The sequence below is a fragment of the Branchiostoma lanceolatum genome, chromosome 8, assembly GCF_035083965.1.
Source record: "Branchiostoma lanceolatum isolate klBraLanc5 chromosome 8, klBraLanc5.hap2, whole genome shotgun sequence".
Lineage (NCBI taxonomy): Eukaryota > Metazoa > Chordata > Leptocardii > Amphioxiformes > Branchiostomatidae > Branchiostoma > Branchiostoma lanceolatum.
The window spans coordinates 16,590,104-16,611,965 of record NC_089729.1 but is presented as its reverse complement, the minus strand read 5'-3'; the positions used below and the strand labels follow the sequence as shown (position 1 = coordinate 16,611,965).

The 21,862-nt window shown below is 42.8% G+C and overlaps 3 protein-coding genes across 3 annotated transcripts; 1 reads left to right on the top strand and 2 right to left on the bottom strand.

Moving 5' to 3' along the window:
* Positions 1-877: 877 nt before the first annotated feature.
* On the bottom strand, positions 878-1,894 carry LOC136440218 (alpha-tocopherol transfer protein-like). The gene has a single exon (XM_066436112.1). It carries the CDS (start codon positions 1,881-1,883, stop codon positions 1,014-1,016), a length of 870 nt encoding a protein of 289 aa, XP_066292209.1. The 5' UTR covers positions 1,884-1,894; the 3' UTR covers positions 878-1,013.
* A 3,317-nt stretch (positions 1,895-5,211) lies between these two features.
* Positions 5,212-16,366, bottom strand: LOC136440217 (coiled-coil domain-containing protein 57-like). The gene is made up of 18 exons (XM_066436111.1): positions 15,766-16,366; positions 15,187-15,320; positions 14,386-14,596; positions 13,626-13,783; positions 13,359-13,433; positions 13,186-13,246; positions 12,884-13,023; positions 12,209-12,367; positions 11,354-11,516; positions 10,521-10,655; positions 9,902-10,109; positions 9,305-9,499; positions 8,953-9,053; positions 8,456-8,656; positions 7,255-7,314; positions 6,854-7,088; positions 6,303-6,490; positions 5,212-5,583 (listed from the first exon to the last, which is right to left on the bottom strand). Exons 1-18 carry the CDS (start codon positions 16,042-16,044, stop codon positions 5,227-5,229), a joined length of 3,060 nt encoding a protein of 1,019 aa, XP_066292208.1. The 5' UTR covers positions 16,045-16,366; the 3' UTR covers positions 5,212-5,226.
* A 1,000-nt stretch (positions 16,367-17,366) lies between these two features.
* On the top strand, positions 17,367-21,804 carry LOC136440702 (uncharacterized). Its single transcript, XM_066436802.1, has 4 exons — positions 17,367-17,511; positions 18,023-18,065; positions 18,300-18,452; positions 18,684-21,804. The coding sequence occupies exons 3-4, from the start codon at positions 18,410-18,412 to the stop codon at positions 20,216-20,218; spliced, it is 1,578 nt and encodes a 525-aa protein (XP_066292899.1). The 5' UTR covers positions 17,367-17,511; positions 18,023-18,065; positions 18,300-18,409; the 3' UTR covers positions 20,219-21,804.
* The last annotated feature ends 58 nt before the right edge of the window (positions 21,805-21,862 follow it).

Genomic DNA, 21,862 nt, shown 5'->3' with positions numbered 1-21,862 from the left:
ATATCGTTCACAATTTTTTGTCAGCTTACTATACTTATATTCCTAATAAAACTCACATCAAATATGGATAAAAATGACGTGACAGCTCTTCAAAACGCGACATGTACATTCCGCCACTTTTATTTGTAATTTGTAAAGGAAATATACTAGTATTACATATGACCTAATATCGCATAAGATGTCTCAACTATTGTCATGCTTGATTTCAAATGGTCGCATTCTCGAAAACAAAGAACACAGAGCTTCAAAACGTCAAACCCCTTTGCGAGCCTTTTAGATTTCCCCATTCCCGAAAAGACGGAATTTTGGCAATTTGACTGTCGTTTTAGCCACTTTTTCGGAGACGGTCGGGAGCGGTACTGCAGATTAGGCTGTGATAGGGTATGTAGTCCCAACTTGTAAAATGTGAAAATATACTACAAATTAGGCTTCGAGCCAGTGAAAATTTTTGATAGGTCCAGACATCTTTACGTACATTTAGATTGACCTTTAAGACGCTAGTTGACACGAAAAGGATCGATTTGTAGGCACCGCGCGAGGAGCCCATGTAACACCATGTCCGCCGGTCGAAGCGCCACCTACATTCATATATACATCACTCAGTGTACGTAATGAGTATGTCAAGGATATATGTGAACATCATCTGTTTTTCTTTTACAAATTTGGCCTTTTATTCAACTGTTTATCTGCTTCTATTGGGTAAGGTACTGTCAAAGAAGCCCGGTCGTCACTAAGAAAACATAACGATCTTTAATCCCAACATCTGCTTGTAGACTATCTATTTTCTTTTGCACTGAATGTTGTGCATGGTAATTCTAAATATAAATAAAATACATGTATTGTTGAATAAGAAACTGTGGAATGTCGTATCATGATATCATATATCCTTATTTTCTTTTGTCAAGTTTTGGGCCTTGAATCACAGAGTAAAGTTTATCATCATGTGTACAGTTTGTGGAAATAACACATAAGGCCATCCACGGTAACATATCGTGTTGACTTAGTGTAAATGTTCACAATTTCACCATACCGAACTTGTTATACTCCACCATTCTATCTTCAAAACGTATCAACTTCTCTGTCCAGTCCTTGGCCATCTCACCCAGTGGACCCCCGTCTCCCCCGAGCTCCGTGGGTAGGACCCAAGTACCTGTTAGCTCATGTAAGGTCTCATACACACTGCCGTGTAGTTGGATCCTCTTCTTGAGTTTGTCTTTAAGGAATGGCCGAATGATGGCAAAGATGGCGTCGACCAGGAACGACTCATTCACCAAGTGAACACCCCTTACACGGACCGGGAAGGCATCCTGGAATATCTTGGCGATTGTACGTGCGTAGCTCAGACCTACCTGGTACGCATGTCTCATCGTGACACCGCTTTCTTCTTGTACGAATATCAGACCGCTCACTTGCGTTTCGTCCTCTTCGAGCAACAACTCCAATGACAGAATCACCGCTCTCACGTTGTCATATATGGGCCAGTCGCCTGGGTTCCACCGCCCTGGCCTAAAGATGATCACCTTCCTCCCTTCCCTGTCCTTACCTGGTAGAGCCGCCACAACGCCTTTGTCCAGCACATGTCTTATTCTTGAGGGCAGAAAATTTTCAAAGATCTCAGGAGTGCCCACCCTTACTTGGTAATAGTTCTCTAACAGTTTAAAGGCACGGTCGCGGTCAAACTTTCTGGCTCGTAAAAATCGCAGCAGGAAACCGTCATCTGTGCGGGCGTTCAGGTCCGGCCGGGCGTTGATCATGGCTCGCAGTGCTTGGATGTCATGGTCCCTCCGTAACGGCTTCTCGTTCAGTTCAGTTTCTGCCTTCTCTTGAAGAGCAGGGCTGAGGGTGCACACGCACTTCTCTTGAGCCGTTTTGATGCCAGCCATGTTTGTTTTGTTGGTACCCAATGTCGGTCAATGATGTTATGATCACACGGCTAAAGGGTATTATTTGTGAGATTAAAAAGACCGGTTTTTCTTCTTGCGCTCAAAACACAGCTGTTGTCGGGTGAACCAATGACATGGCCTTGGGTGAACCTATACAAAGTCCTTGGGTGAACCTATAAAAGTGTAATGTCCTTGGGTGAACCTATGTAATGTCCCTGGGTGAACCTATAAAAATGTAATGTCCTTGGGTGAACCTATGTAAATGTCCTTGGGTAAACAAAACCTTTGCTACGAATGACCTATATTTGAGAATCACATTTTGAGGAGACAATTTGTACAAGGGACACTACAATAACTAACTCTCTCTCTCAGACACACACACACACGTACGCACACATAAACACACAGACACATAAATCGTTGTTTGAAATCATGCTATTGGCAAATTAACATAAAAACAAAGCATGAGGGCCAACAATTTATACCTTGGTGTACTCAGCTTCAGGTAGTGATTATAATTGCTGTTGGACAAGGATTACTTCAATAAAACCATTGTATAATTGGATCCAACTTTTTGGCGACGCCTCAGGGGCGAGCCAAATTTTTACTATATTGTGTGCAGATTGCAAGAATTCTAGGAATTGTACAGGAATGTGAAAGTCCATGGGACGATAACTCAAGAATGCCTGGATGTATTGTCTTCATATTTTGTAGGTGGGTAGGTCTGTGGGAGACTTTGTAATGATTGGATTTTGGGCCCCCTAACAACTTTCTATGGTACTGCAGGGGAACTTTTACTTTTCAAATCTCGTCTTCTGAACATGCTAGTCATGATTTTTAAGTGGTGGATAGCTCTTTGTTAAGAAAATATGTCCTGTAGATTTAGACCCCCTAGCGGCTTTTTTTGGAACTGCAGGAGCTGATTTTGACTCAAACTTTGAAAAAGAATAGCGCAAGAAGGGGATGACGGATCATCATCAATTTTGGTGTGTAGATAGCTTAAGTGATGATTTGCATAATCATATGCCAATCGATATCTGATTTGCATAATTAATGAGGACAGTTAATAGATCAGCTGAATTCTATTATAGGACTCTCAAACACATGACATATGTAACTGAGATTGAGAAAGAGATTAATATCGATAGAACAAGATTTTCATACATTGGACAACTTGTCTTATTTTGGTAGAGAAGGTGATCGACTGATATGATTTATGCGAGGTCCTTATTTGTATGTGGGCTAAAAACGAAAACGTTAACAGAGACCACCGTCGCCATGGCTACATCTTTTTATGTTGCCAATCTTGTTCCCTTTTTTCTTGTCCTCTTGCTTAATTCGCACCCTAAGATGTCTGAGAAACAAGGAAATAAATAAGTGTTGCCTGTGCTTTAAGGTCTACTATAGACATGCACACTATAGATACCATGGTTAGTCAGTGTTAGCATTTACTTTTCACCTTTTCACTCATCCCAACATAAACGACTAGTGTAAATGTACTAAACATTATTCAAACTTTATTTTTGCTATACAGGAAAACTGTAATATTATTATTACAACATTTTTAACCTCCATTGTATGGCAGACTACAACATCAGAATGCAACATTTTCCATCATGCAGTACAATTACACAAAATATGATTCCAAAAATGATCTCAACATTTAAAATATAACTTTGCATTGTACATTAAATAAGCATTGTATATCAAATGCTATCTGAAATCATCCCCATCTCTTATGTTATAATTTCTAACTCTGGTTTTCTTAGAACTGGGCCTCTGAACTTTCCCTAAAGCCTTGGTTGATAACTTTTTAGGTTCTTGTCTGTCTCTAGGTACAGGAGCTGCACTGATGCCTTCTACAGCGAAGGGATCTGACTGGTTGGTATGTGTTGGGGCCGTGTGTCTGTAGAGGTGTGACACAGGAAGGCTAGATTGTGGCAATGGACCTGAAAAAATAAGAAGTGGCAGACATAAAGACATATTCTCTTCCAATTAGGCCACACCAATTTAATTTCTTGGTTAACGGATTCTTATTTTCCCCCCCCAAAAAAATTTAGAAAAAAAAAATCATGAAAACAGAAGGCTGGGTCAGCTTTCTGTTTTCATGATTTTTTTTTCTAAATTTTTTTTTTTGAAAATAAAAATCCGTTAACCAAGAAATTAAATTGGTGTGGCCTTAGCTATAGTAAACTGACAAAAGTTGGAGCAAATTTTGGAAGTATGGATATTCATTGGATGAACATGCAGAATCATATCACAACAATATAACATACAAATCAAGTTGTACTGAATTCAGTAAGGTCAGAATATAAGGCCACAAATGAGAAAATGGAGAGCCTGACAACTACACAACTGTATTGTACAATATTGTCACTTATTCTGACAGCCACAAAAACAAAAGTTTCTTAGAAAACTTTGTCATCAATAGAAAGAAATTGTGTATATTTGTAAAATTGTGTACACAGGACATCAAGAAATATTAGCAGTAAAATCCTTCTGAATTTGTCATGCCTTTTTTACTCAATCTCATATCACTGCTAAGAGCCACAATGTATTGACTCAAGTCACACACACACAGACTCATACACACACGTGCACACGCATGCACACACACTTAAGCACATGCATGCACACACACATGCACACATACACGCATGCACGCACACACACATACACACATACACACACGCACATACACACATGCACTCACGCACACACACACCACACTCACATGCGTGCGCAGACCACTTAAGACGGACCATGCCAACTGACCAGGTGCATCTCTAGGAGTAGAGAAGGTGGGGCTCTGTCCGGCATCCAGGAGTCTCCACACATCCTGCAGATCTGTGTCGTTGTAGGAGGACATGCTCATTATCAGGGGAGGGCCACTGGGGGTAGGAGGTCCTGGCTGAGCACCTGTTGTGTCTTCTACTGGAGTAGACTCACAAGGAACAGCTTTCAAAGCAAAATAAAATACAGATAAAGATGCTGCATGACAAATGCACTTAGCAAACATGAGATATTTGTAACCACAAATGTAGAGCAGTAGAAACTGAGAAACCTCTCTCCAACATCTTTACATCTTTTTGATACAAGCCATTTTTCCTCTTCTGAAATAAAGTGTGAGACGAGTTTATCGTCTTACTATTTGAGGCTACAGTTAGTAGAATCTTTCTACCGTGCCAGATTTTTCACTCCATTAAACAATACGAATCAATACCACATGTATCAACAAGTTCAGGATGGACAGGACTAAGCCTATATGCTGAAGAAATGATAGCAGCACAGCAGAGGACAGAGTGAGGTGGAGGAGGATAGTAGAGAAACTAGTCATGGTGCCTCAATGATTCAAAAAGAGGTCAAGGGACAGGAGGGTTATGAGGACTGCTAAGTAATGATGATTGACACCTGTTGGTCCATGTGGAGGGTACTGTGGAGGGTAAGTCATGGAACCCCAACGACCCAAAAAGAGGTCAAGGGATAGGAGGGGTATGAGGACTGCTAAGTAATGATGATTGACACCTGTTGGTCCATGTGGAGGGTACTGTGCAGGACCTGTGACAGGTGCGGATGGTTGGGCAGGCTGTTCTGGTGCGGCGGTCTCTCCGTTTGACTCCAGCTCCACGCTAGACTCCACGACAGCCCAGGCCGCCGCTCTCTGCTCACGCTGTAGCTGTTGCTTAGCAACCCGGAGTTCCTGAAAAATGATTTGTTCTTATGGGTAAGATTTTTCATTGATGAAATGGGAGATTACATTAGCCCCTTTGTCACTGGCAGACCAATTTTTGTTATGCACCATGAGGAAATGGCCGGCATGGTTTTCGTTTGGAAACTGAATGAGAAGCGTAGGCATGGTTGCCCCTCGTTGACAGAAGAAGGTGATGGAAGATGATGTGGGTCTTTAAGATGATGAACTCTGGTCTGTCATGCTTGACAGGGACCTGTAGAGTGGAGACATTTGTGTCACTTCACAGAGGATGAACTGAACTGAACTGAATATAATCCCTCGTCAGTCTTATGTATTAAAATATGCAAATACATAAAAGATTGTTTTGTTATCAGAAAAAATAATGATACTCAAAATTAGCCCAACTTGAATCAGGTAAAACCTAAGATAGTCATTTTGTTGTAGTGAATAGTTTTATTCCAATTTACTTATGTCTTGTTCTATGTTTACTGTTGTTGCCATACTTTGTACCTGCTACAATAGTCACGCAATTAAGTTCTTCTATGAAGGTACAAGCTATTATCAAATATGAAATTATGCTCATGTTGCATGAAGGAAAACTGGATAGTGAGTTAGTGAGTGATTGATTGTGAGCCTTAAGTTTACACCATCACAAAATCAAATCTTTAACATTTCTGAACAAGTTATATACTAGTACATGTGTATGTAGCAATAGCGAGTGGCTCCACCTGCTGGGTGAGTTGGTACTGCAGTTTCTCCAGCTCCCCCAGTTTGTTTTTGTACTCCTCTCCAAGCCTCCTGGACCTGTCTCTGTCATCAGGTGACCTGGCACCTGCCACACCTGCTGCGCGTTCTGATGGCAGCTGTCTGTCAGCTGCTGCACCTGTTACACCATTTGATGATGGCATTCCTCCACCTGCATGGCAATAGATATACAAGTCATGTACACTTCATGATAGACGGATTATTATATACATGTGCAATATACTTTATTTCTTTCAAAAACCAAATTAAGGATGTCCTTTCAAAAACATCTTAATTTGAAGCAAATTCATTACGAGTACATGTACGTTTATTATGCAATTATTACCTCTGCCAATGAGAAACATTGAAGTAGGACTTTTTACTTAGGACAAGAACCACTAAAATCTTCCAAATAGATTTTCAAGATTTAAGTGTACATACAAGACTTGGCAAAAGGAAGAAGTGATTCTGGTGATTTTGAGTAACTTTAATTTGTACAAAGAAAAGAGAAGTTTAAGTGGTCAAGATAACTGACCGGTGGCTCTGGCCAACTCTGCCCTGAGCCTGTTGCCCAGTTCGATCAGCTGTTGGCGTTCCTTGGCCAGCTGACCGATGTGTTGGGCCGCTCCCTTCAGCTTCCTCCTCAGTTCAACGACCTCTGACCCTCCTCGGCTTCTCATTGGCTGCTTGGCGGTCGCATGACCAGCAGCACCTGACAGCTGCTGCCTGAGACTTTGAATTTCCCCTTGGAGTTCCTTGACAAGAAGCGACTGTCATAAGAAAAGAATAACAATCAAATTATAACTTTTTGCACACAATATGAATCGAATGTATCAGCTGTAAATTGAGCTGCATACTTACAGACATCATTCTTAATGCATACCACAAGTATATGCTGAAGTGTACGGAATTTGTTTATTGGCAAACATAACTGACCTGTTCTGGGCCCATTGATGCAGTTTTCCCTGAAGCCAGGTCAATCTTTAGTGAGGATATCTGTAACAACAATTCCAGAAATCAGTATGTCCTAAGACTCTGTGAACAGGCCAATACACATAAAATCTGTAATTCATGTCCGCAACATTATATTATGCACCTTGCAATGAACCTCACTCTGCTAATAACCCACCTGGTTACCCAGTACAGCAACCTGTATGTCCCATGTCTCTATCTACACTAACCCATCTGGTTAGCCACCTGATACAATACTCTTCATGTCCCCTTCCCACTTACCCACCTGGTTACCCAGTACAGTGACCTCAATGTCCCATGTGCCCTCCCCACTAACCCACCTGGTTACCCAGTGCGGTGGCCTCCCTGTCCCCTCCCACTAACCCACCTGGTTACCCAGTACAGTGACCTCCCTGTCCCCTCCCCACTAACCCACCTGGTTACCCAGTGCCATGGCCTCCATGTCCCCTCCCCACTAACCCACCTGGTTGCCCAGTGCCATGGCCTCCATGTCCCCTCCCCACTTACCCACCTGGTTACCCAGTACAGTGATCTCCCTGTCCCCTCCCCACTAACCCACCTGGTTACCCAGTACAGTGACCTCCCTGTCCCCTCCCCACTAACCCACCTGGTTACCCAGTACAGTGACCTCCCTGTCCCCTCCCCACTAACCCACCTGGTTACCCAGTACAGTGACCTCCCTGTCCCCTCCCCACTAACCCACCTAGTTAACCAGTAAAGTGACCTCCCTGTCCCTTCCCCACTTACCCACCTGGTTACCCAGTACAGTGACCTCCCTGTCCCCTCCCCACTAACCCACCTGGTTACCCAGTGCCATGGCCTCCATGTCCCCTCCCCACTAACCCACCTAGTTACCCAGTGCCATGGCCTCCATGTCCCCTCCCCACTAACCCACCTGGTTACCCAGTATAGTAACCTCCATGTCCCATGTCCCCTCCCCACTAAGTGACTAACCCACCTGGTTACCCAGTGCCATGGCCTCCATGTCCCCTCCCCACTAACCCACCTGGTTACCCAGTATAGTAACCTCCATGTCCCATGTCCCCTCCCCACTAAGTGACTAACCCACCTGGTTACCCAGTGCCATGGCCTCCATGTCCCCTCCCCACTAACCCACCTGGTTACCCAGTGCCATGGCCTCCATGTCCCCTCCCCACTAACCCACCTGGTTACCCAGTGCGGTTGCCTCCAGGTTCCTCTGCAGCCCTCCCCTGTAGTACTCGTCTGCTTCCTTCCTGGTCTCTGCCAGCTGGAGCTCCAGGTCGGTCACGCGGCTGCGGAGTGCTGCCGTCTCTGCTGCAGCTCGCTTGGACTGCGCTGCCAGGTCGTACTGCAGCTGGTCATTCTCAACTTGCTTCTGTCTCGCCTGACAAAAAACAAAATCATCATCTTTCAGATCACAGAAGCCAAAAACAGTTTTGTAACAATTACTGTAAATGTAGAAATGTTTGCGGTGATTTTCTGTTCGCTGTTTTCGCGGCGACCGTTTCACCGCAAACTTAAAACCACCGCAAATATTTTTGTCCAATACTGTAGCAGTATGTGACTATAGTGCTGCCGCGAACTTAAAAACACCATGTAAACTTAAATGCATTTACAGTAATAGCAAGAGTCTTTTTGCAGTTAGTTAAACTGTACGATTCAAAGTTATTTTCTCCCCACCTCTTGCTGTAGCTGTGCCAGTTGGCCCTCCAGATGGGGGATCCGGGCCTGTTGTTTCTTCAGCTGAGCCTGGGATGACACCTTATCCACTCTCAAACCACCTGTCAGGCACAAAATATAAGCAACAAAAATCTACAAAACATACAAGTTTATTGCCACAATCATAAGTACCTCTATCTGTGACGCATATTGCATAAAATCAGCTTTTGAGTAATCTTGAACAATTAAAATCCTTTCAACTTCAAGGGAATGCACATTCCGAATCATTCAATAGTGCTGGCTACAAACTTTACTACAAAGGCTCCACCCCTTTGGTGTTACCAAAAATACACCTTAGTACACAGCTCCTCACCAATGGTGTCATTGAGTTCCTTGATGTGTGCTCTGAGGTAGGCATTGTCAGCTGACACAGGCTTCTCGACCCCAGCACCTGGTGCAGCTGTTCCCAGCTGTCTTGCAGCTGAAGAGGCATCCTCCACCTGCCCAGCCAGCTGTCTGTTCTTAGCCTTCAGCACTCGGACTTCTGCTTCCAGGGACTTTACATAGTCTAAAGTACAAACACATGTGAAAGGCAGTGAGAATGGGTTGAACTGTAGTTACCATATCTAAGATACCCTTTGCGTCTTATTGGCTAATCAACATCATACATCCCTGTAGTGATTGGTGTATGTGGATGATGTATCACAAACCCCGGCATCTTATTGGCTAAATATCAAATTACATAACATCTTGCAGTGGTTGGTCCATGTTGATCATGTGATACAACCACTGGCATCTTATTGGGTTATCATCACATTACACTTACCTGCAGTGATTGGTTCATGGTTATCATGTGACATATCCCCCTCCATCTGATTGGACAATCATGACATCATACATACCTGCAGTGATGTTTATCATGTGAAATAACCCCTTGGATCTGATTGGCCAATCATGACATCACACATACCTGCCGTGATTGGTCCATGTTCATCATGTGATACAACCCCTTGGATCTGATTGGCTGTTGGTGCTGCCATCTCCCCACCCAGTTGCTCCATCTGTTGCCTCATCTGATGAATGACAGCCTTCAGACTCTGGTTCTGCTGCTGCAGCTGCTGGATTTGTTCCGAGGCTGACAGGTCCGGGTCTGTCTGCTCAGGGGAGTCTTCTTTGGTCTATGGAAAAAAAAGGGAGATCTGCATTTAATCTTTTCAGTTGGAATTTGTAACAGCAGATCTAACTAAAAAATGCTGATATTTATGGGACATGTGTTGCCAAAACATTTGAGTGTATCTTTACAGAACAGGGTTTTGTATCAGAGCCACAAAGTGATGTGTATGTTCCTTTTTCACCAACATTGTAAAGTTGACTAGTTGGGTTTGTTAACCTTTTTTGTGTTACCAAGAGTTAACAAAATTCAATTATCATGGTATTAGATTAAAGCTAAAAAACAATGTTGACAATAATGATTTCATACTGCAGGAGCTATAGTTGAAACATGGCAAGGATATATAGAAAATACACCTGCCAATGTTACACTGGAGTAGGAAGCTATCGTATCAGAGTGGAGATGTGTTGAGACGTACCGGGATGTGTGTGTCCGCCTGTAGTCCGTGTCTCCTTAGTGTGGCCAGTGCCCGGTCCCTGTCCTGTGTCAGGATCCTCACCAGGTCCTCCCTCTGTTCTAACTCACGGTCCTTCTCTCTCACTGCTGCAACAGCCTGGAGAAAATAGCAGCAACAGTTCCAGCATAGTATGGTCTAGAGGCGAGCAACTCTGTCTCTGAACCTATAGGGCGTATTCAGTCACGTGACCCTCCCCCTAGCAACGAGCACTGTCGGCCATTTTGGGGTCCACTTGATAGTGGAGCCCTATGGAACTCTCTGTAGAAATGGCAGATGTTTTCTACGCCATTCAATTTCCCTTCAAAACGTCATTTCCAGTAGGTGAAATTGGATTTTTGTATGTCATGTGAGGCTGGAGACTCTTTGCATAATAAAACAACGATCAGACAACTTCGCATTCCTTGGAAATTTAGAGACCGTCGGACACCAAGAAACTTCGCTGCAGGGATGGACCCCAAAATGGCCGCCCACGGAGGGCAAGGGTGATGACGTCACGTGAATACGCCCTATAAGGCGTGAGTTTGAATCCCGACTTTTGTCCCTCACCTGACCGTAAATTGAAACTTTACATTCTGTACATAACATCTGCGTCTTTTCTGTCACTACCAGTGGAGGACTAGCTATTCAGCAAGCTAAAGTGGTTCTAGTTCTTTAAAATTTGCATGTTTTTGTACATTCTGAAAGGAAAGAAAAGTCAATTCCTGTCAATCAGATTATTCCACACCATAATTTTGCAAGATCTAAGTAATTTTCAAAAACAATGCAAAGAAAGTGACTGCAGATGAAATGTCTACCTCATCCCTGGCCTGAGTGAGGTTGTGTATGAGTTCCTCAGATTTCTGGTACTGAAGTCTCTCCATGTCCTCCCCCCTTCTCTGCCAGTCCAGCTCCAGTTGGGCCTTAGCCCGCTCCAGCGACGACTCTCTCTCTAGGGCTAACGTCAAGTCTTTCTTGTATCTACAATATCAAATAACAGTCAATTTTGTATCAGATTTCATCTACATCGGTGATACCTTTGAATAACCCCATCAGGGGCAAAGTAGGGGAGAGTTGAGGTCCCGGGCTAGGGTGGGCAGGCCTCCAGCACGTAACGACTCAACGTGTGCAACCCTGGGCTGGTTTAAGTAAACTGTCAGTGTTTATTCCAACACTAAGGTATTCACAGATCAAATTTTCGATGACCACTGTCGCCTTCTTCAGGATCAATAATGACCAAACACTGCCGAACGTAAACTCGCGAGAGTTACAGACACGTGACTTTATTGACACGTGTCATTGCGGATACGTGACGTCAGCAATTGGTCAAACGTGCCAGGAAGTTTATAACGCCCACTGTCACTGTTTAGCATTGTATTATGATTACTACCAACACAGATGAGCTTTCATTATTGTCAGTGTTTATATTAATATGCTTGCACACTAGCTCGCATAAAGTGGTGAGATGGGTGTCCTTCCTCCTTTCCGAGAGAAGGGGCCACTTAAGCAACTTGTGATTTATTAATCTTATTACAGAATCATCATTTTCAATATTTATTCAAAAGTTGACTGCTAGGTTGTCATGATAATTACTTGTATTTTTAAGGTATATTGAGATCTTGCTAAGTCGCAAATCTAGTTAGTTAGTTAATAGTGCGTTAATGATAAGTCACCTGTCTATATCCACTTTCCTGGTCAGCAGTTCTTCCTTCAGACTGGTGGTCTGTTCCCGCAGGACCTGTAGTTCCATGTCCCGTGCTACAGAGTTCCTGGACAACTCTGTCACCTGGGCCTCGCCACGGGTCTTCAGGTCAGAGATCTCCTGCTGGAATCTAGAAAATTTCAACTTACTTTACTTACTTTGGTCGAGCTCACACTCAAATGAAGCTTGAAAGCGTCCTACACTTTACCCTATTTTCAATAAGATTTTAAACAAAAACAGGTACTTAAGTCAATTCTCTGACAAGACTAATCAAAATTGAGTGGCAAACATAATTTTTGTAATTTTAAAAATATTTTTTTTATTATTGGGTAGGCCAACTACTCTCTCTTGCCAGCCAGGGGCTGAATTGTGAGGAGCGCACATTTGGCAGGGCTGAATCGCAAGGGTCTGGAGCGACTGCCATTTGGCGTGCAGGTGACCTCAATATGACAATGGCCCCATGCGCGGCCATAGAACTCTAGGTTTTGAACCACTCACACCGGGAAGGATCCCTGCTTTTTTTCAATAAGTGTGGTCTGCTCAATCTCATTTCTAGTCCTTAGACTTGGACATGATCCTGTTTTAAAGGGACAGATGTATCTCAGTCATGGCAAATCAATATATAGGTTAAAAAGATAAGGCATACTTTTCCAGGACCATGTCTTTGTCCTTGATGACATCTTGAAGATTCCATGCCTGTCTCCTGAGCTCCACATCTTTGGTCTCCAGTTGGGTTTGGAGGTCCCTCAAGGATTCTTCCAGGGCCCTCTCTCTTTCTGCATGGGCCTGTGAAAAAAAGAAAAAAGATTGATAGAGTTACATAAATTGATACCATCATGACATTATTCATATCTAGGTTGTTGACTTATTTTGGGGTCTTTTACCCCACGCCACTAGTAGCCAACTGATATTCTAAGACAGGATAGTCAAGGATGCTTCTATACTGACCTCCTTTGCAGCAGTAAGAGCAGTTTCCTTCTCCCTTGCATATCTGTCCACATCTGCATGTCTAGATAAAAACAACATTCATTCTTAAATTTTGTAGTATTAAAAAAAAACAGAAATGTAAAAGTCAAATAGAACTGCAAACACTCTAATGTCATGTTAACTGTCCGTCTCACTTTCTCTGAAACTCCTCCTGTAGCCTTTGCATCTTCACCTCCATCTGTTTCATCTGTTTTTCAAGCTCTTCTATCCTGTAGACACAAGGACAAAATTGGTTTAGATAATTTTAGATACCTCAGAATTTTCCAGCAAAAAGACAATTGAGTACACGCCTCAATTGAATTCAGCGGCTAAATCTTGACTTTTTTGTGAATTACAACACATTGTTCTGTGTCGATACAAACTTTAAGACATTGTTCGTAGTTACAAAATGAAGTATTGACCTGGCATTTTTGATGCTTGTAACATCCTGCAGTTCCCACTCTTTCTGCTTGAGGGCCTTCTGTAGCTGTTGTATGTTCTGGTCTGTGTGTTGTAGCTCTGTGTTCTGCTTCTCACTGGCTGATCGCACCATCTCAAGCTCCTTGGACAGCAGTTTTACCTGTGTGAATATGTGGAGAGTTTCAAAACATGGAATCATTGGTGATCTTTCTCCTTCATGCAATATAGGAGTGGCAGAGGTTACAAGTGCATGACTTTGTCAAGAAAATGGCCTTCAAGTTAACCCTTTTGTTCCATCTGCTGACAAGCACAATGCTATTCTGTACCTGTGTACTATCTGATCCAGTAGTATGGAATGACAAGGGTTATTCTGCTGAAAATTTAAATTTTTCCTGAATTTTCAACATGAAGAGTTGTGATTTCTTTACTTTCCTTACAAAATTTAGGGAGGATTCCAGAAATGGAAGACAGTCAAGAGATACTGTAAATTCCTTTATTTTCGAGGTGGGTCCATTTTGTGGTAGAAAAGGAAAAAGGAGACTTTTGCAATGTGTTTTAGATTCACAGTTGGAACAACACATAATAGTGCAGTAATACAGTGGAAATGCATATAATAAAGTCATAAAGTCATAAGTCAAGTCATAGCAAAAAACGGGAAAATAAAAACACCACAAAAGTTTTAAGTTTTACGGTAATGAATTTGCACAAGTATGGAAAATTTGTCTTCTAGTTTATTTCATGATTGACAAGGACATTATCGACCTTGAGTTCGTGCGCCAGGACCGTGTTGCTCATCTCATCAGCTTGTTTCCGGAACTCGTGCTCGCGTCTCCGTAGCGCCTCGTCGAACCCCGTGGTGAGTTCGCGTTTCTGTGCGTCAAGGTCGGCCTCCACTTCCTGAAGGCTCCGCTCAAGGTCGCGCTTAAACTTCTCAAACTCCTCTCGCTCTCTCTTCACCTCCGCTTCCTTCAAACTAAACAACAACAGGAAGTTATAAATTACTGCACTGCGTTTTTGGGATCGTTGTAACCTTCTCGTAAGCAATACAGATTTGGTGCAAAAAGGCAACTTCATTACGGAGTAGTTTAACACGTACGATGTATTCTGAAATGTGCTTGTAAGTCAAGTAGCACTCCATTACTAACGAGCAATTCTGCTTCTTTCTTTTGTTATCTACTTTCTTAGTTTCTGTATCTTTTGTTTTTATACATATTTTTCCTCCTACATTTTTCTGTTTGTCACGTTCACTTCTTTATTTAACTCTGCATTAAACTTCAACTGCAATAGATGACCCTGCGAGGGGCAAAGTAGGGGGGGGGGGAGGTCCCAGGCTAAGGCAGGCAGGCCTCCAACCTGGCACGGTAAGACTCAATGGTGACAGTCGAACCAGGACAAGTAAACGTAAACAGGACAAGTAAAAGTCAATTTTTTTGCTTCATATACTGCCATGCTCCATAATGTACAAAATACTGTTGTGCATGATGAAAAAAAGCCTATTGTAAGAATATCATGTCTCCTAACTCATGATGTATGTACTAGTATGGAATCATAAAAAGTCCTCACCTCCTGAACTTGTCCAGGTCCTGCTGCTGTTCCCTGAGCCTGTGCTGATAATGTTTCTGTAGCTCTGCTCGAGCCGCCTCCTCACGACTCACAGCCGTCCGCAGCTCATCCTGCTTGATCTTCAGCTCACTTATCTGTGTTAGAATTGGAGAAACGGCGACAATGGGTTTGTGCTTGGCTACACTTGGGTTAGAAGTCAGAAAGCTCAGTATGACAGTATGTTGAAAACTTGGGAACAGGTTCAGTCAATCATTGGCGTATGCAAGAGTGCAAAAATTTACAAGTTGCTAACAGTTAGCAATGGCAAACTTGAACATATCACACAGATTTTTTCAGAATCTGGTTTTGTCCCTACCCTAGTTCCAATCCAGAAATTGCTCAAACCCTCCCTAGTTCCTGGTCCAAAATGAAACAGACCCTAGTTCCTGGTCAAAATTACTCCAAACCCTCCCTAGTTCCTAGGCCAGATGCTTGGAATCCGGTCTCCTCCAACTCCCTAGCTCTGCAGTTTTTTTTTTTAACAGCCCAAACAATTATGTACTGTTTACCAACACAGGTGAACTTTCATGCTCAACTCACTTCCGCATTTTTGGCATTCTCCTTTGCCCTCAGCTCGGCGAAGACGGCGTCATACCTCTCCAGTTCCTTATCCCTCTCCTCGAGGAGTCTTAAGTTGTACTTAAAGTCTTCCTTCAGCTTTTGAAACTTGGCCTTTTCCTCGTTCAGGTCTTTGTCCTTTTGTTTGTAAGCAGCATCTAAAGTCTCGACCCGAAGTTCTTGGATTTCTCTCCATTCTCGTTCCTTCTGCTCTGCTAGTTCACGCAGGGATCCCTCAGGAGGTTCTATTCGTTGTGCCATTGTCTTACAGATGCGACGGAACCAAAGATTGTCTTCTTCTGGTCCTCAGTTGTGACTTTTTTTTTAAATTTTAAGGGGGAGGGGCGGTTCACCTCCCCTCATCATTCCAAGTTTTCGCCAAGTTCTGGGTCATACCTATCTTAATAGAGACCCTTTCCAGCATGCCTAAGACAGAAACATAAAGTTTCTTGGGGATTAGAGTCAGATCGTGTCGAAAATTCCGTTGTTGTTGTTGTTGTTGTTGTTGAAGATGTCAAAAATCCTGGCGACGAGTTTGGCTTTTTGAATCGAGCGCCTTGGTGAACTCTGACCTGTGTTACTGATTGCAGCGCCGCCTTGCGGATCATATGAAACATGCAGATCTTACAGGTGGTTGTGGTGGAACAGGTGGCATGCCATATAGTTTTTCGGTATTGCCGTAAGAAACCAGGACTTTCTGAAAGTAAGATGAAATGTATAGAATGCTACCTAGATGAAGATGGAAGCGATGAACGCTCGAAATAGGGTACCACAGACCCACTGGCATCGCCCGTTCTTTACCTATCGGGGATTCCCCCTTGCATACATTCCTATCCACTGACTCAAAAAGCGCGTGACTATTATAGGATAATAGTGTCGGGTGGCAGGGTCGCGTCTATATTGCTACATTTTCAGCAAAATTGTGGTAATTGTTACCATTCCAAAGGTCATCGATGGTTTCACAGATGATTATTGCTGCATAGCCACGATATAGAGGACGCTAAGTGTGCTGGTAAGGCGCTGCTTGGTTAAATGTTTTTATCTGACTTGAGGTGGGGGATTGCCCAAAGTTTCACAACAGGGCCTACGCAGTCAAAACTACAGTCATTCCAGATCCAAACAGCCAGCAAGGGTTGGTTGTGTTTGCGCTACAGCTCAGTTCTGGCGTTTTTAGCGTTGTTTCAGTAGTTAAAAGAATCGTGAGTAGCTTCGGAAACAGTCCGCGGGACCGTCAGTGAACTGATGTCCAGAGTTCCGCGTCAGGACGGTAGGAAACAAGCCGGGCGGTCTGGGACTGGAGCTGAGACGCGGGAGGAAGAAGGGTCTGGAAACAATGGCGGGTCGGACGACAACAACATACGCCTAGGACCACGTCAGGAGAGACGGGAAGACAATGTTGAACCCAAGAAGGTAAGGAATATTCTCAGAATCTCCTCAAAGGTAGGGTGAAGTGCCTCCAAGGCCACACAAATTTTGCTCTGTATCTTTATCTGTATCTGTAGTGTACATGTACATGTATATACGTGTAATCAACCTGTGTGACATTGTTAGCACAAACTGTGTACCTTGTACGTCACTCGGAGAGATCCAGACGTTACATACAAATTTATTTTCAAAAGACTCAGGTCAACCGAGGACACGACGGCAAGTTCGTCAGACAGCCCACGCCAAAAACGCCGGAAGCAAAGTCATCATACCAGGGACACGCGTCAAAAGAGACACCCACCGGTAAAATAATGAACTACATCTTACCATGCTTGTTTGTATATGTCTGGTATATGTGGTGACCTTTCTAACCTCCATTTTATTCGACGGCTACTGTATCGCATTTTTTTAGTTTTTTTAAAACTTGTGATATCTAGCTTTTGTACATTTTAACACAGTCTAAAATTCTAGACATGAATAAGTATATTTCAGGATACCTGTATGTGCATATTATACTGAGCGTCAACGTTGAACTTGTGTCTGTACATGTAGCTGTTACATGTATACATGCAGTCAACCTCAAAGAGCGACTGATACAAGAGTTATTTCGTAATTCCACGTCAATTATAATTAATTTGTTATGACTGAAAGAACAAAACCTTTAATGTTTCGTTGGTTGTGCACTACACAGAATTACACAATTTGTATGAATAAATTTGCAGTTTCCGGTAGACAGTGGGGGTATCATTGATATTGTATGGTTAAGCTGCTTCATTTTATTCATGTCATATTTTTTTGAACGTTTTTCACCAAGGGTGGCGGCTCAAGCACAGAAGACGAGCTCGAGTCTTCGCTAGGTGTGTGAGCACTTGGATGGATCTATAGTTCTAAGGATTGACATTGATGGGTCATTAACTTTACACAATGTTACTAATTCTGAGGCTTTCCTGTTTTGTTTCCGAAATTCTAGAAGTTTTATTGTATAAGACGGTAAAAAAAGAATATATGAAAAAAACAGTATATGAAAAATATAAGACAAAGCAAATATACCTGCCAAGAAATACCAACCATAACTATTTATTTTTCATCAGAAACTGAGGAGAGTGCCTCGGGCGGTCCAACCGTGGTCAACAAGACATACATCACGTACACAATATTGAACAGCAACTTGCAAAACGTCCAGATTGGAAGAAAAAACTCCATGTGCATCTGTAAGCTCCCCAGTAGTGATTGGGTAGATGAAGGTCAGTTCAACGCTGCTTTGAAATTGTTTACTAAGAAATGTAGCACAAAACCGATTGACACTTGCTCCGCCGTATCTAACTATGTACCATCAATGTGATCATATATGTTGATGAAAGTGAGAAGAATCAAAAGAAAATAAAGGTGCTGTTAGAAAGCTTTTTCGATGTTATATGTACTTTGATGTACACGGTTATGTTTCTGTCGTACCAATTGTTATTTAACTCTTATAGGAACTTCAGAAGCAGGACTTTTCAGCCCCAAAAGTGACGGAAGGGGTACAAGACGTCCTCCTCTGCCGCCTGCTCTCCGCCATCTCCAGGCGCAGCTCCAGGTCCGCCCTGCCTTGTGTAAGGTCGTAGAAGTCCTGGCCTGTTGTTCCCCGGACGTAGAGCTTCCCCGTAGTTTTATCGAACAACTGTTATTCCAGGCTAGGAAATGGGGGAGGGGCAGTAAAGGATCGATCCGGGAGATGTACAACACACTGATAGAGGTTGTAGAGCCCCTAGTCAAGGTTGAGAAAAATCGGGTGTACTTGACCGCAAAGGTTAAGGATGTTTGGGATCATCTGTCATCTAGAGGTAAACAGGTGTCACTTATGCACATGGCTCAATGTGTAGGTAACGTGTACGATACCATAGATGACGACAGTTGGCAGAAAGGCAAGGAACTCCTTCCACACGTTAAGACCTTCTATGACTATCTTAAGTCTTTGGATAAGGAGGAGTTGCTTGACTTTGACCTAGCGCTTCACATTGCGTATTGTTTCTGTCGTATGGGACAGGTGTCGGTGGCGTTTCGTTTGACTCAAACTTGCACAAAGTACGAGTTAGACGTCTCTGTACTGACACCAGATGACGTAGCCTTGGCTAAGGTATATAGAGCCATCGGCGACTTTGAAAGAAAGAAGGGTAACCTCCAAAACGCTCGCACGGCGTTCTCACTGGCGAAAAAAATCTTAAGCCACGTAAACAAACAGAGACAAGTGAGTAACGAAGATTGTGTGTCGTACTTAGGGGTCTCGCTGAGTGAGTCGAGAGCATGTTTAGACCAGGGCAAGTTCGACCAAGCTCGACAGTTACTCGAGCTCTGCGAAAAAGCGCCGGCTTTCGGTCGCATGACGAAGTACAGGCAGATGAGGTACTATTCTTTCTTGGGTCGGTACTATGAGGAGACAGGTCAGAATGAAAGTGCCCTAGAGTGTTATCGACGAGCACGTAGCATGATATCCCCCATCAGTTACCGCTACCCTGTCAACGTCATAAACGAACAAAGAATGGCAGCCGCTTGCGCGAAAGACGTTGAACTGATAAGAAACGCTATCGAAGAATGTGAGAAAATGAAACCGTTGCTACTTAGAGACTTTGGCGAGGATCATCCTCACTTGGGTCTGTGTTACAAGTCTCTGGCAAAAATGCATCTAGCTCTGCGACAGACCAAAGAGACGATAGAGCTCCTACATGCAGCGTTTGATATACTGTTCCCAAAGTATGGCAGGAAGCACAAGAAAATTGCAAATCTGTTTATGTTGTTGGGTGAGACGGCAGCATGTGTGAGAGGGTCGGGGAGGGACCCGGCGTACAAAGCCTACAAAGTCGCACAAACTCTTTATGGCCGTAGACATCCTAACTTTGCCGTGCTTGATGAAAGGATCACGTCAATGCTAGAACAGGTTTCCCCTGATGCAGTGAAATTCACATTCTCGGTCACAGAAGTTGCCGAGGTGTTTGAAAACGTGTGGAGGGAGTGCAAAATTGCTTTGGCTTGATCTCGTTTAAAAGATCGTTTTTTCAGGACATATCAGTGCCCTTTGACGGTTGCCAGGGCGAGGCAGGCCAGTAATCGATGGTTGTCAGGGTGTGTCAGAGACAGTGTATGGTTGTCAGGGCGTGTCAGTGCCTAGTGATAATGGAAGAACCTAGTGATGGTTAGGTGGATGCGCATGTCATTTAGTTGGCATTATCACACAATAGGAATATGTGCTATCTTTATACTGTATAGAATAGTTCAACGAATAAGGTGTACATATCAATTAGTGGAATTCTGAAAAAGGGAATTAATTCATATGTAGAGAGTTGTTTGTTGATATCAGCAAACTCTAAACCAGATCTTACTAAAACCCTTCTCTAACTTTCTTCCGAATACTACGGTGCATTTGTGTATTAGATACTACTGATCAGTAGTATGCAGTTTAATGTAACTACAATGCATTTGCAATTGTATGTATAAATCTCTCCTAAGGCCAGGGTGCTAGGGCTTACTCAGAATTTTTTGCTAAATTACGTGGGCAAAGGAAAAGGAATATTCTATTTTTATATCAGTTGGTTAGCCCTTTATTTGTCTATTTGTTGTACATACGTATAAGTCAGTATCCCACTGTAGAAAGAGTAGATTTCTTCTTTGTCAGTGGCTTGAGAAAGTTATAGCAAACATAACATTCGTGATGATTTTTATTGTTCCACTTCACTTGTAGTTTGTTTCCATTATGAATATATTTTGTTTAATATTTTGTCAGTATTTTTTCTAGGTGTGACTCCTGTGCATTCATGTTTCAATGTTTCTATTTTATCATTTGGTTCAATTTCATGTGTACTCCTTTAGATTCATGTTTGTGTTTGAAAGGGAGAGAGGCATCAGTTGTTTGAGATTGTGTATGTACCATTTATCAACTTGTACAATATGATACTGTGAACGTATCTGTTGGAGCTGCAATTGCGTTGCACAAAAGGACAGCCTATATTGTATTATGACTGTATTGTACGTGACTCCAAGTACGTTGCATCAGAGCAGTACACACCCTGCAATAATTACAACTATACAATTTTGGATGACAATCTGATTATCGAGTCTTCCGTTAAGAGTTCCGTTATACTGTTGTGGTGTTGAGATACATCCTCTCTATTCCCGTCGGGAGAATGTACATGTAATAATGTCACAACGGAAATGTTATATTATAGAAATTGTTAACGAGGTGTAATTTGATATTTGTAACCGCTTTGTGTGAGGTTTTGTAGCATTCCATTTTAACGCCATTCCTTTAGGCATCGAGTTTCAAATGTGATGACCCTGTCGTATTTTTGTACTTTTTCAAGGGATTAACATAGGGTGCATAGAAAAGTATACAGTATACGTTTCGCAATAAAAAAATGAAGAAAAAAAGTTGTTTGTGGAAGCCTGTTGTTTGCTGATCAGCAGCCTTACTTGTGATGCTGTCAGCAACATTGTCGTAAACATGGGTGTTTCAGTGACGTTAGCTAACTGCTTTTTCGTCACAGGACGTATCAAACTTCCTTTCCAGAATTCAGTACTGTTTGTACTGTCTGCCTTATCAGATCGAAGCGATCACAACCACAAAAGTTGATAAAGGAAAAAACAGGGGCAAGATGCGTTAGAAGTCGTATTGACGCCAATA